Genomic DNA, 12,186 nt, shown 5'->3' on the forward strand with positions numbered 1-12,186 from the left:
TGCAAACAGAAGAAGTGCTGGGGCAAAAGTATGATGTTTGTAACATTTCACTTTGCTATATTATTCTCCAAAATATTTGAACCTGAGTGAGAATAGATTAACTATTTGCCTTCAGAATAGTAATCAATATTTTTTCTGATCCCATTTAATCAGAGAAATAAAGTCAATGGTAAATTATATACTGGCTTTAATCTATGATGCTAAATGATCAAAGTAGTAAGAGGTAGTGCACCTTAAAGACAGGTTAATTTAACTTGGAGTCAAGAAAACTTGGGTACAAATTCTGTTTCTGAGACTTACTAGAGATATAATTATGGACAAATTATATATCCTTAGTTTCCTAATGAGTACCTCCTACCAGTACCTTTTAACTTAATCTACTAAGTCAAAATGGTATTTTGATCTATGTTGATAGAGGGAATTTCATGTTAGCGAATTCACAGATTCTTTTTATATTTGTATGTGGGTAAGTTATGAGAAATATGTAAATGTCTATCATTCATTCAGTATTGATCACCTATTATGTACACAGTACTATAGTGGAGCCATTATCTTTAAAGATTGAAACAAAATAAGTTGTGTTATTGCTAATTCTTTGGTTGTTCCATCTGTGTGATTATCTTTATTTGAATGCAGATGCCTGCAACTCTTCCAAGAGCAGCTGGTCGAGAAACAAAATATGTAAGTCCTTTTTGTAATTATACTCGTCATTTTTAGTAGAAGAATGTGGTGATATTTTAATTTCTATTATTTGAAATTTGTTCTTACATGTGTAAAAACTGACCTAGTTGCTATACCCTGGTAATCTGTGGGAAAGTGTGTAGAGATACTCAACACCATTAGTGTCAATAGGTCTATCCCTTCCCAAAGAGAGAGAGAGAGAGAGAGACAGACAGACAGACAGACAGACACACACACACACACACACACACACAGAGCGACAGAGAGACAGAGAGAGACTTAGAGACAGATGCAGAGAGAGAGACAGAGAGACAGAGAGACAGAGAAAGAGTGACAGAGACAGAGAGACAGAGAAACACAGAAATGCACAGAGCCAGAGAAACAGAAAGACAGAGTCAGAGACAAAGAGACAGAGACAGAGAAAGAGAGTCAGAGACAGAGACAGACAGAGAGATAGAGACAGACAGAAACAGTGAGAAATGGAGACAGAGAGACAGAGACAGAGTCAGAGTCAGAGAGAAACACACACACAGAGTCAGAGATAGAGACAGAGACAGAGGGACAAAACAGAGAGAGATGGAGACACAGAGACAGAGAGAGACACAGAGAGAGAGACAGAGAGAGAGACAGAGACAGAGATCATGAGAGTTCTGAGAGGCAGGAGTCAGACAAACTTGGGTTCAAGTCCTTTTTCCTCTGATACATACTGACCATTTGGTGCTGGGTAAGACATTTAATTTTCCACTATTTCAAATAATTCTCTATAATTTGAAGAAAAGTTGCTTGCTTACCTTCATTGAAAAGGAGGGAATTTCCTCACTTAGGAGTTCTCTATACTAATAAAATCATAGGTCCAGTTCCTATCTCTATTCAGTTATGCCAGATGAAAACTGGTAGTGTTAAAAACAAAAGCAACAAAATCCAGCCACAAACCTCATACTGTATCTTCCTGACCATTTGTTATTATTTTTTAAATGTGCTCTTAAAGTCTGAATGATGGTTCTTAACATTTTTGTTGACTATGCTTATCATAAGTCTATATAATGTCATATATTGGTTGACTAATACTCCTTTTGAGTGTGTTGGCAATTCAGTGATTTTTGAAGGACTGTTCATGTGTTCATACTTTTGGACAGGGTTTAACAGTTTACAGGTAAGAAAGCCTTTTGAATTGGGCTGATAGCTGCATGCAGGCAGATACAGAAACACAAACAATTCCATTCCATTTATCGGGCACTCATTATCCTCTACTACATATCGAGCATTTTGTTAGGTCTTGGGGATAAAAAAAGTAGAAAAATGTTAAAGTTCCTGTCCTTGAAAATGGCATGTACTTTGTGATCTCATATTCATAAGATCTGGAGTTCTAAGGTATGAGTTCTTAACTTGGTTAAAAATGTGGTCCATGAACTATACGCATATATGCCTATATACATGTTTGCATATTTTTCATGTATATACTCATACACTCTCTCTCTTTATATATAATTACTTCTATAACTATATATCCATATAGGAGTGTGCATACATGTACACATACATACACTCATATATGTATATACACATATATAAATATAAATCCATAAATAAAAATAGAAGTATAAATAGAAATCTATGAATAGACAAACAAATAAATAACTAAATAAGTAAATAAATGAATAAATAAATATACATATACATACACCCATACATATATACATATATATGAGGTGTGGTATTGTATATCAGTTTTTATATATTAGTTTCTTTTGTAATTCTATGTATTTTGTTTTGTGTGTTTAAAAACATCCTGAGAAGGGCTCTTAGGCTTCATCAGACTGTCAAAGGTTCTATGACACACAAAAAGTTAAGAAATCGTACTCTTAGGGAGAGGCAACATGGAGAAGTGAATAGAGAATCTCAAGTCAAGAATCTCTGAGTTGAATCTTGTCTCATCTTGGGTGTCTGACCATGAACAAGTTGCCTCTAAAGTTCTTTCCAGCTCTTTCATGTTTTGAATCTAAGATTGCTATAATGTATAGCTTTCTGACTTAGTGAGTTGTAGTCTCTTCAAGACACATGATAAAAGGGATTTAATGACTGAAATGTAAAGTCCCTTTAAAAATGCACTACTCAAGAAATAAGAATAAGAGTTCCACTGAAGGCAGTCCTTGGAAGTTTTCACTTCCAGAAGCTTTTTGTTCCCCTTAAGTGAAATCAAATGTGCAATTACTTACTAAGTCCATGTACTGCTCTGAATTCTAGACATGATTTTGGTTCAACCAATCAGCAGACATCCATGTAGACAGTTGTCCAATTAGAGTATTCCTTTCAGATAATTGCAAGTTTATACACACTTTTGTCACTGACTAAAGGCCTGCTTTTGACAGTGTTATTTTACTGCAGTTGGATAGAACATAGATAAAATTCTTTTGTTTAAATAAATTATCAAACATTTTATCCCAATTTTAGAAGAGCACTTGAGTCACTCAGTACTGACAATGAATCACTGAGCAGGTGCAGCATAGTTAGAAACAAGCATGAATCCCAAGGTAGGTAAGATTCCTGACCTTGATGAAGCTTTGTTTGTTGAATGAATAGCTTCACTTTTGCTTTTCTCTTTTGGCCTGTCGTTTGAATCATGGTTTGTGACACATGATTTGGAAGAATATTGAAGAGAATTCTGTGCTGGAACCAGGTTCTCTTATGATCAATTCTTAGATAATATCCAAACTTCAACATTCTATAATGTTTATTGTGCTCAACATATTTAATCAAAATGAAGTTTGGGGACTGGAATTTCCTTCTCAATGTTAGAATAATACTTGAATTTTGTGTAATTTGACCACTGGCAAATATCAATTAGATACCAATGTTTTGATTATTTTAGAGGGTCACTGCATTTTTTTGTAGTGGATAGGGCTTTGGATTTGAAGTCAGGAAATCTCAAGTTCAAATCTGTTTTGGGGAAGTTACCAGCTTTTTTATTTCAGGTGAGTCATTTAATGTCTTGTGCCTCAGTGCCTTCCTATGTAAAATGGGGATCCTCCATCCCTCCTAGGCTTGTTGTGATGAGGATCAAATGAGATAATATTTGTAAAGCACTTTGCAAACATTAAAATACTACAAAATGCTATTACAACAATAATAACAAATACACCACTACAAACACCTACTTCTTCTTCTTCTTCTTTTACTACTACTACTACTACTACTACTGAGACTACTACTATTGTTACAACTACCATTACTACTACCTTGGTAAGCTTCTAATAGCTCTAGCTGCTTTATGATTTGCCCTATCACACTTGATGAGACTTGATTAACTTATCAATAATTTAACAAACTCATATACCTATACTTTCCTTTCTTCTCCCCAGGAAATTAAAAAACAAAACAAAACAAACACTAAACATATAAATCTATAAATATGCAGTATGAGAAGATAATAAACTATTTTTTCCATCAGTTTCTTTTCAACATTTTAAAGCTAGATATCTTCACAGTGTTGGCCTGCTGGGTCTCTGTGTCAGCAATTGTGGAGAGGTGCTTATAGTAACATCAAACACCAAGATCATGCAGCTTACCATCTCCAACTCCACAGAAAAGGCCCAACAAAGGGAAACTGACTTAAACTGTATGAAGAGAAAGTGATTTAGCACTTATAGGAAATTGACTAAAGAAGGGTGATTAATTTTCAAATTTCCAAAGTTATTTGCAAAGTTGCCTATTTGGTGTGGTCAAAAGTAATACTCTGCTTATCTGTCTATTCTCAGAAGGATTAGCATTCATTAGTAGTACACTGATAGCTATTTGTATGCATAATTTCTCTCTTTTCTGATGCCTTTTTGAGAATTTATCTCTTTTCTGTTAAAAGAAAATGTTGCTCACTGCATAACAGTGATTCTTTGTGTTATCCAGGTCCAGAAGTAGTGATGATTCAAAAGAAAGAGCTCTGGACTTGGAATGAAGAGAGACAGAGTTTCAAAGCCCACCTCAGAAATTTCCTAGTTGTGTGATCTTGTCAAGTCATCCTCTCTGAGCTTCAAGTTGCTCATCTCTTAAATAAAGTTGATAATAATAGCACTTGCCTCACTGAATTGTGCGAAGATCAGATGAAGTCATGCACATGAAGTGCTTTGTAAACTTTAAAGGACTCTAAGAAGGTCAACTTTTATTTTTCCTCTTTGCCTACATATTTACACTTTACCTCATTTATTTACATAATGATTAAGATTCAGGGGTAGTCTAGTCGGTGTTTAACAACTTGCTCTCAAAAACCGTGTGCAAGCAGGACACACTTTTAAATTTAATCTCTGTTATTAACACATTCTCCATCACTTTCTACAGTCTTGATAATCAACAAAACAATAACTCAAGCCCTGATTTGTAGCATTATCTGATTTCTAAGATATAAATGCTCAAAATGAATATTTAACACTCAGCTTACAGGTTTAAACTGGCTTAAGCACACTCCTTATTAATTTTGACCACTATTCAGAACATTTCTATTTTTATTACTGCTCCCACTACTGATACCGCCATAACAATTACCATAACTACCAATATTTATGTAGTATTTTATGAAGTGTAAGAATGGCTGGGTGGTTGTGTGAACAAAGGACTGGACTTGGAATCAAGATCTTGGTTCTAGTCTTTCCTCTGATGGATACTAGCTGTATAACTTTGGGCAAGACAGTTAGAAAAGTTACATGTAGTATTACTGAACTGAACCAGTAGAGGAAGTTCCTGGATTGAGAGTTCCCAACACAGATGAAATCTTAGGTCTAGCCAATGCTAAGAGAGAGAGAGGGGGGGGGGAGGGAGGGAGAGAAGGAGGGGGGGGAGGGAGGGAGAGAAGGAGGGAGGGAGAGGAGAAGAAGAAGAAGAAGAAGAAGAAGAAGAAGAAGAAGAAGAAGAAGAAGAAGAAGAAGAAGAAGAAGAAGAAGAAGAAGAAGAGGAGGAGGAGGAGAAGAAAGAAGAAAATAAAGGGACAAAGGAAGAAAAGAGGAAAAATAAAGGTAGGAAAGAAAGAAGAAAGGAAGGGAAGGAAGAAAGCAGGAAGGAAGTGATAAAAATAATACAAAGCAATACTGATACATTATCTCATTTAGTATTCAGTTGTGGAGTAGGATGTAGACTAAATGGGGGACAAGGAATCTCTGAGTTAGTAAAAATGTCTGAATTCTAAATAGTTTTAAAGGAATAGTAAACTTGGTATTTGAGTATATGACAGCAGAAACTAAATGAACAAAATGTGCTTTGAGATAAATCTGCAGAAAGCTGGCTTGACAGGATAAGAAAATTTTGTAATCAATATAGCACTTGTTCCTATGTAAGAGGATGCTAAGTACTTGAAGGAATTTGAAAATTGTTCATTCTGGTAAAATTCTTGAAATCTTCTTCCTTATTCTGTTTATATAATCTGGCTTAATTTGCTTAGTGGCCCTTCTTTAAAAGATAGTGTGATGGAATATGATAATCCAGCTTCAGTCTCCATAATCACAAATTCTGAATTAATGGAGTCCACATGTGTTTGTCATCCTTTTATAGTAAATTTGCCCCTAGGGAGGTATGAGAACTCTTTTAGGCCAGTAGGTTATCATTTTCTTCAAACAGTTATTCATCTTTTATTGTGGTAACATCAGGGAGAGAGAGTTAGTTAACTAACATTTATTAAGTGATTACTATCTGCCAAGTACTGTACTAAGTGCTAGGGATACAAAGAAAGAAAAATAACAAAACAAAACAAAGAAACAAACAAAAACCAACTCCATACCCAAGCATATTTAAAGGAGTTGCATTTTTCATCTAAATTATATCACTTTCTAGGCCCCTTCCTATCTTTTTATTTTCCTTCCCTTTCTTTCTCTTCTCTTACTCTCCCCTCTTTTCCTCCTTCCCACCCCCTCTACTCATACTTACTATAAAAGAAATTTAATTTCACTTGCAATCTGAAATAACCGTCTCATTTAAAAGATAAGAAAAGAAACCCTGATTATTGTCATGTATATAGGATACAAAAATTCCACTTTTGAAAGAAAAAATGCAAGTAGTATAGATTATCTTCAAACTCTATATCTAATAGGTTTATTCTTTAGTGCCAGATAAAGTAGATAGAGGCAACATATAGTATATTGAGAGCTAGCCTTCAAGTCAGAAAAATGCAGCTTCTAATATTGCCTCTGAAATGTGCAGGGTGTGTGACCCTTGGCAAGTTACCTCTCAGTACTCTAGGAAGCCCTGTAAGACTATAATTTGTGGAGAAGGTACCTGTAAACCTGTGTGGGTGGAGGGAGTTTCACCATTTGGGAGTTCACGATACCAATGCAATCCTGGGTCTAGTCTCTATCCATGTAGAAATAAAGTAGAGAAAATGGTTCATAATCAAAATACAAGGAGTACTTCATCTTAATGACTTTAAAGGGAGAATCAAAGATTCATTATAATGGAAGTATGTTTTTTCACATATTATTGACATGGTAAGGTGGCACTATAGCACACAGACTGCTGGGCATGGAGTCAGGAAGACTCATCTTCCTGAGTTCAAATCTGGCCTCAGAAACTTACTAGCTGAATGACCCTGGACAAGTCACTTCACCCTGTTTGCCTCAGTTTCCTCATCTGTAAAATGAACTGGTGAAGAAATGGCAGACCACTCCAGTGTCTTTGCTAAGAAAGCTCCAAATTGGGTCACAGATAGTTGAGCACAACTGAAAAACTACTGAAGAATGATCAATTTTGTCAATAACATTTCAAACTTTGTATGATGTGATATATTCATACAAGATTCCCAAATAGACTCATTTATATATACAAAGGATAAATTCTTGGTTAAAATAACCAACTTCTGATTTGCTAAGTACATTTCCATTCTTCTAATATCATCATCTTCATAAGTCCCCCTACTCCTTTACTGAAAGTTAGTTCAACTCCTTAATGTTGCCATTTACTATTATGTGGTGAACTTAGGCAAGTCATTTACCTTTCTTAAATGTCAGTTTCTTCAACTTTAAGATGGAGGATGGAGCAGTTAGCCGAGATGATCACTAACTTCCCTTCCAGTCCTAATTTATGACCTTATGAAGGTCTTGTCTTCTTTATTCAGATGTGCTGAGATTTCATGGGAAACAAAAGAGGTTTGGAAACAATGTACACAAATTCATAAAGTATGTGTACGTATGTGAAGGGGTTGGAAGATGATATTCAATAAGCCTCGGAAAAACAGGCCAAACTCAGTTTTTGAAGGGTTTCAAATGCCAAACTGAGAATCCTGTAGGCAGCAGGGAGCCACTTAACATTCTCAAAGAAGAGTGATATTTGAGGGAAATGGAAGAGTCAAGAAAGATTCCAAGATTGTGAATCTGAGTGACTATAAGGATGGTGGTACCTTTAGTAGGAATTGGGAAGGTAGGAAGAGGGGTGTATTTAAGACAGGGGTTATTAACTTTCAGAAGTCTGGTGAAACCCATAGACACCTCAGAATGATGTTTATAAATGCATTAAATAAAATACATAGGATTATAAAACAAATCCCAAATTAAGGAAAATAAAGGTGCATTTTTCCCATCCAAATTTATGGACCTCCTGAAATCTATCTAGGGTGTCCATTGATCCTAGGTCAAGAACTCTTGATAAAGGCAGAGCATAATGCATTTGATTTTAGGAATGCCAAGTTTGAGATGTGTATGGAACATACAGTTGGAGATGTTTAGCTTGCAACTGTTCATAGAGCTCAGGAGAGAGATGGGACTAGATTTAAAGATTTGGGGTTATCTGCTTAGATATGATAATTGAACCAATGGGGACTGGTGAGATCACTAAGAAAAAAAGAATGTACAATGGAAAAAAGAAGAGGGCAAACAAAAAAGAAAAAAGAGAAGAGGACAGAGGCTTGATGGGATACCCTATATTCAGTGGAACATCAATGATGGGGCTCAATTTCTCAAATATTCCTAGAACCTATGTATATGTATGCATTTTGTGTCTATGTGGAAAGAATGGGAACCAGGATTTGGAGAGAAGTGTTATTTTCTCCCTTAAAGGGTTCTGACCATCAGGGTAAGTTATACTTGACAATGCTTCTGTTATCATATTGGTTTCATTCCTGTGTTTCTAGAAAGAAGCACAGCAAATATAAAGCAGCCATATTTTCAATCAGATCATATCCTGCTTGAATTTTCCTTGGCTTACCCTTTGATCTTCTCTAGATTTAATATAAAAAAGTCCTTGATCACATTCTTCCTTTTCTTATCCTATTACTATAAAACGGTGTTAAATCCTGAAAAGGAGCTACAATTTTGAGATATTCCAAATTCATTATGAATGACTGATTTCTTTTGGGTATATTGTTCCTGGTAAGCCTTGGTGATAAAATTCTGTGGCCTACAGTTGTATTTGCAAACTTTCTACTGTTTCCTGGCATGAGCTGCATTGACCATTGAGGCCAGGCTCCTGAGAGTAAACCTTCTGTCATTTTTGAGGGCAATAACCCAGTGCTGAATTGCTATCATAAATACCTTCACTTATATAAAAAAAAACAACACAAACCTATTTGAATCAACAAATATTCAACATTTCTCTGTTGATACATTGTTGGGAAGGTTTGTATAGATGTTGCCATGGAGGATCTTGTGATTGCTTTCTTGCATTTCACTTGTTTTGTAGGCTCCTTTGAGAATTAAACTAGTTTCAGATACCTTTGATAAATTGAATGGTGCTCAGCTATTATTAGCCTTTATTATTGCTCAGTGAAATAACTTTTTGTTATTATTATTCTTCATTATCATTATCATCACCCTCATAGTACTATCTATCTTTAATTTCATGATCACACTATCATTTATTAATTTATCATTTTTCTCTAAAAAAGAAAAAAAACTTTGAGGAAATGGGAAAAAATAAGTTTACGTGGAATGGGAAGGAGAATAGATGAAAAAGTTCAGGGATTTTAAGCTTGCTTGCATGGGGGAGGGATGAAGGAGATGTCAAAAAAAGGAAAACAGAACCTCAGTCAACTGGATAGTTTATAAAAGCACCATATACTTATGTATGTGTTCATGTGTCTATGTGTCAGATAACAATTGTTCCCTTAGAGAGAGGGTAGTTGTTATCACTTGGTTCTTAGTGAGATGCAAGACTCTATGGCACAATTGTTTGAGATATGTGAAGGGTTGAGGGTGGGAGGTGGGAATAGTGTTCTGAATGTTGACTAAGAAGGCCATGCATTTGGGTGCATTTGGCATCCAGTATCTAGTGTTTTGAATGGAATCAACTTGTTTCTCAAAAGCTGAGTTGGTCCAAGTGGTTGTTTTTCAGCACATTCACAGTGCACAGTGGGGTTCAGATTCTCATTTCTCTCTTCATTCTTTAAACCTCTTACCTAGTATATAACAGAACTCTTGTTTTATGTATGCCATTTGCCCCAAAAAAAGAATTTTGACTTTTTTATACTGTTCTTTGTTGTGTGTGTGTTTTTAATCTTTTATGATGAGACTCAGTTAAATGCTTTCTTTCTTCTCTCTCCTCCCACTTTTCTTTTTTATTTCTTTTCTTCCTGGTGGTGTCAAGTGCTGTAGGGAGTTGTTAAAGGATTGAGTTTCATAGAAGAGCCACTCTTACATTTTCTCAAATGCTTAAAAAGTAGGAGCTGCTGTCTTCCTCGGTTTCTTTGGTAGAAACTCATAAAAAAGAATTTTAAGGTTGCTCAACTTTAGTTATAAACTTATTTTTTATGAGTTCTGAGAAACATTATCCATTCATAGTATTATCACATAATTAAATATTTAAAACTGAACAAGATCTCCGAAATGCCAGTCTAATTAGTACTGCCATAGGATTACCTATGTTGCTACTTGATTAAGATATATTTTTTGGAAATTGAGTGTTAAGAGGGAAAAGATTTAAGATTTAAAGATTTTCCATCAGCACAAATACAACCTATGAACAAATGTTTTCCTATTTTCTATACATTTTGGCTTCAATTTATATACTCAAGTAAACTTCAAAAGATGTATTTTCCATTGTTTATGTTACTTATTTTAAAAGAGTTGACCTGTTACTTAACCCAAATGCCAACTTCTTTATTGAGTTTACAATGTACAATGTTAATCTCTTGAGATCAGTGCCTGCTTTGCTTCCATCTTTATCTTCCCAAGCACTGTCATTGATAGAGTATTAAATGCTTGCTGAATTCACTGATATTACTTTAGCTGTATATTTGCTAGCCAAGGTTTCCTATTTGTTCTGTTTCTTAGGAGACTATTTCTTTAATCTGTGATACTCTTAGAAATCTCATCCATATTTTTCACAGATTAAAAAAATCAATGGAGAAAAAAATATTGTTTTTTTTGGAAAATGATTTTTTATTGCTGATATTCCATTTTGGAAGCCAAAAGCAGACTGAACAGAAGAAACAATAGGAGCAGTTGGTCAGGATTGCAGAGAAGAAGATTTGGGATCAGTACAAAGAAAATCTTCCTGATCATTAAGCTGTTCAGAAATGAACTAGGTTAAAAAAGGAAGGAAGGAGGGAGGGAGGGAGAGAGGGAAGGAAGGAAGGAAGGAAGGAAGGAAGGAAGGAAGGAAGGAAGGAAGGAAGGAAGGAAGGAAGGAAGGAAGGAAGGAAGGAAGGAAGGAAGGAAGGAAGAAATGGACTGGGCTGGGCTGTCATCATGAGTTCCCCATTAATTGAGGAGTTCAAATACAAACTGGATGACCATATATTGGGGATGCTGAAAAAGGGATGCTTATTCAAGTCCAAGTTGAATGGGGCTGACTGGAAAGATAGATTAAGGCTCAGCAATGGTAAGAACAAAGACAAAACTTGCTAACAATTGAGGTTGTCCAAAAGCAAGATGGGCTGCCTCAAAAGCTTGCGAGTTTCCATTATTTGAGGTCTTAAAATGAAGGCTGGATGACTACCTGTTGGTTTTGTATAAGCAAAACATGTTTATAGGATGACTAACCAGGCAGATTTAGTTGAGGGAACTCCTTATGTGTCAGTCAATAAACATTTATTAAGCACCTACTACATGTCAGACATTGTGCTAAGCCCCTGGGATACTAAAATAGGCAAAAGACAGTTCCTGCTCCCAAGGACTCCACAATCTAATGAGGTGGGGGGAGAAAACAAGCAAACAACTATTTGTAAACCAGCTATATACAGGATAAATAGGACATAAGTAAAATAGGGAGAACATTAGAATAAAGAGGCATTAAGAAAGGCTTCCTTTAGAATATGGAGTTTTAGCTGAGATGTGAAGGGTGCCAAGGAAGCTAGTAGACATGGATGAGGAGGGAGAACATTTAAGGCATGGTTGACAGTCAAAGAAGATGCCCAAAGCTGAGAGATGGAGTGTCTTGTTCGTGGAAGAAGAGGAGGAAAGTGTCATTGAATCAGAGAGTACATGGTGGAGAGTAGAGTATAGGAAGACTGGAGGAGGAGGAAGTATACATCATGAAGGATTTTGAATGCCAAATAAAGGATTTTGTATTAGATTTTAGAGGCAATTGGGAGTCCCTGGA

The 12,186-nt window shown here is 35.6% G+C and overlaps 1 protein-coding gene across 1 annotated transcript in view; it reads left to right on the forward strand.

Annotated features, from left to right (window-relative positions):
• Window positions 1–12,186, forward strand: part of LOC122726312 (muscular LMNA interacting protein) — a 402,484-nt gene that overhangs the window by 228,681 nt on the left and 161,617 nt on the right. The window contains exon 9 of the mRNA XM_043963965.1: window positions 637–681. Coding sequence (XP_043819900.1) covers window positions 637–681 — 45 coding nt within the window. The remainder of the gene's footprint in view (window positions 1–636; window positions 682–12,186) is intronic.

This window comes from Dromiciops gliroides, chromosome 4 (genome assembly GCF_019393635.1).
Source record: "Dromiciops gliroides isolate mDroGli1 chromosome 4, mDroGli1.pri, whole genome shotgun sequence".
NCBI lineage: Eukaryota > Metazoa > Chordata > Mammalia > Microbiotheria > Microbiotheriidae > Dromiciops > Dromiciops gliroides.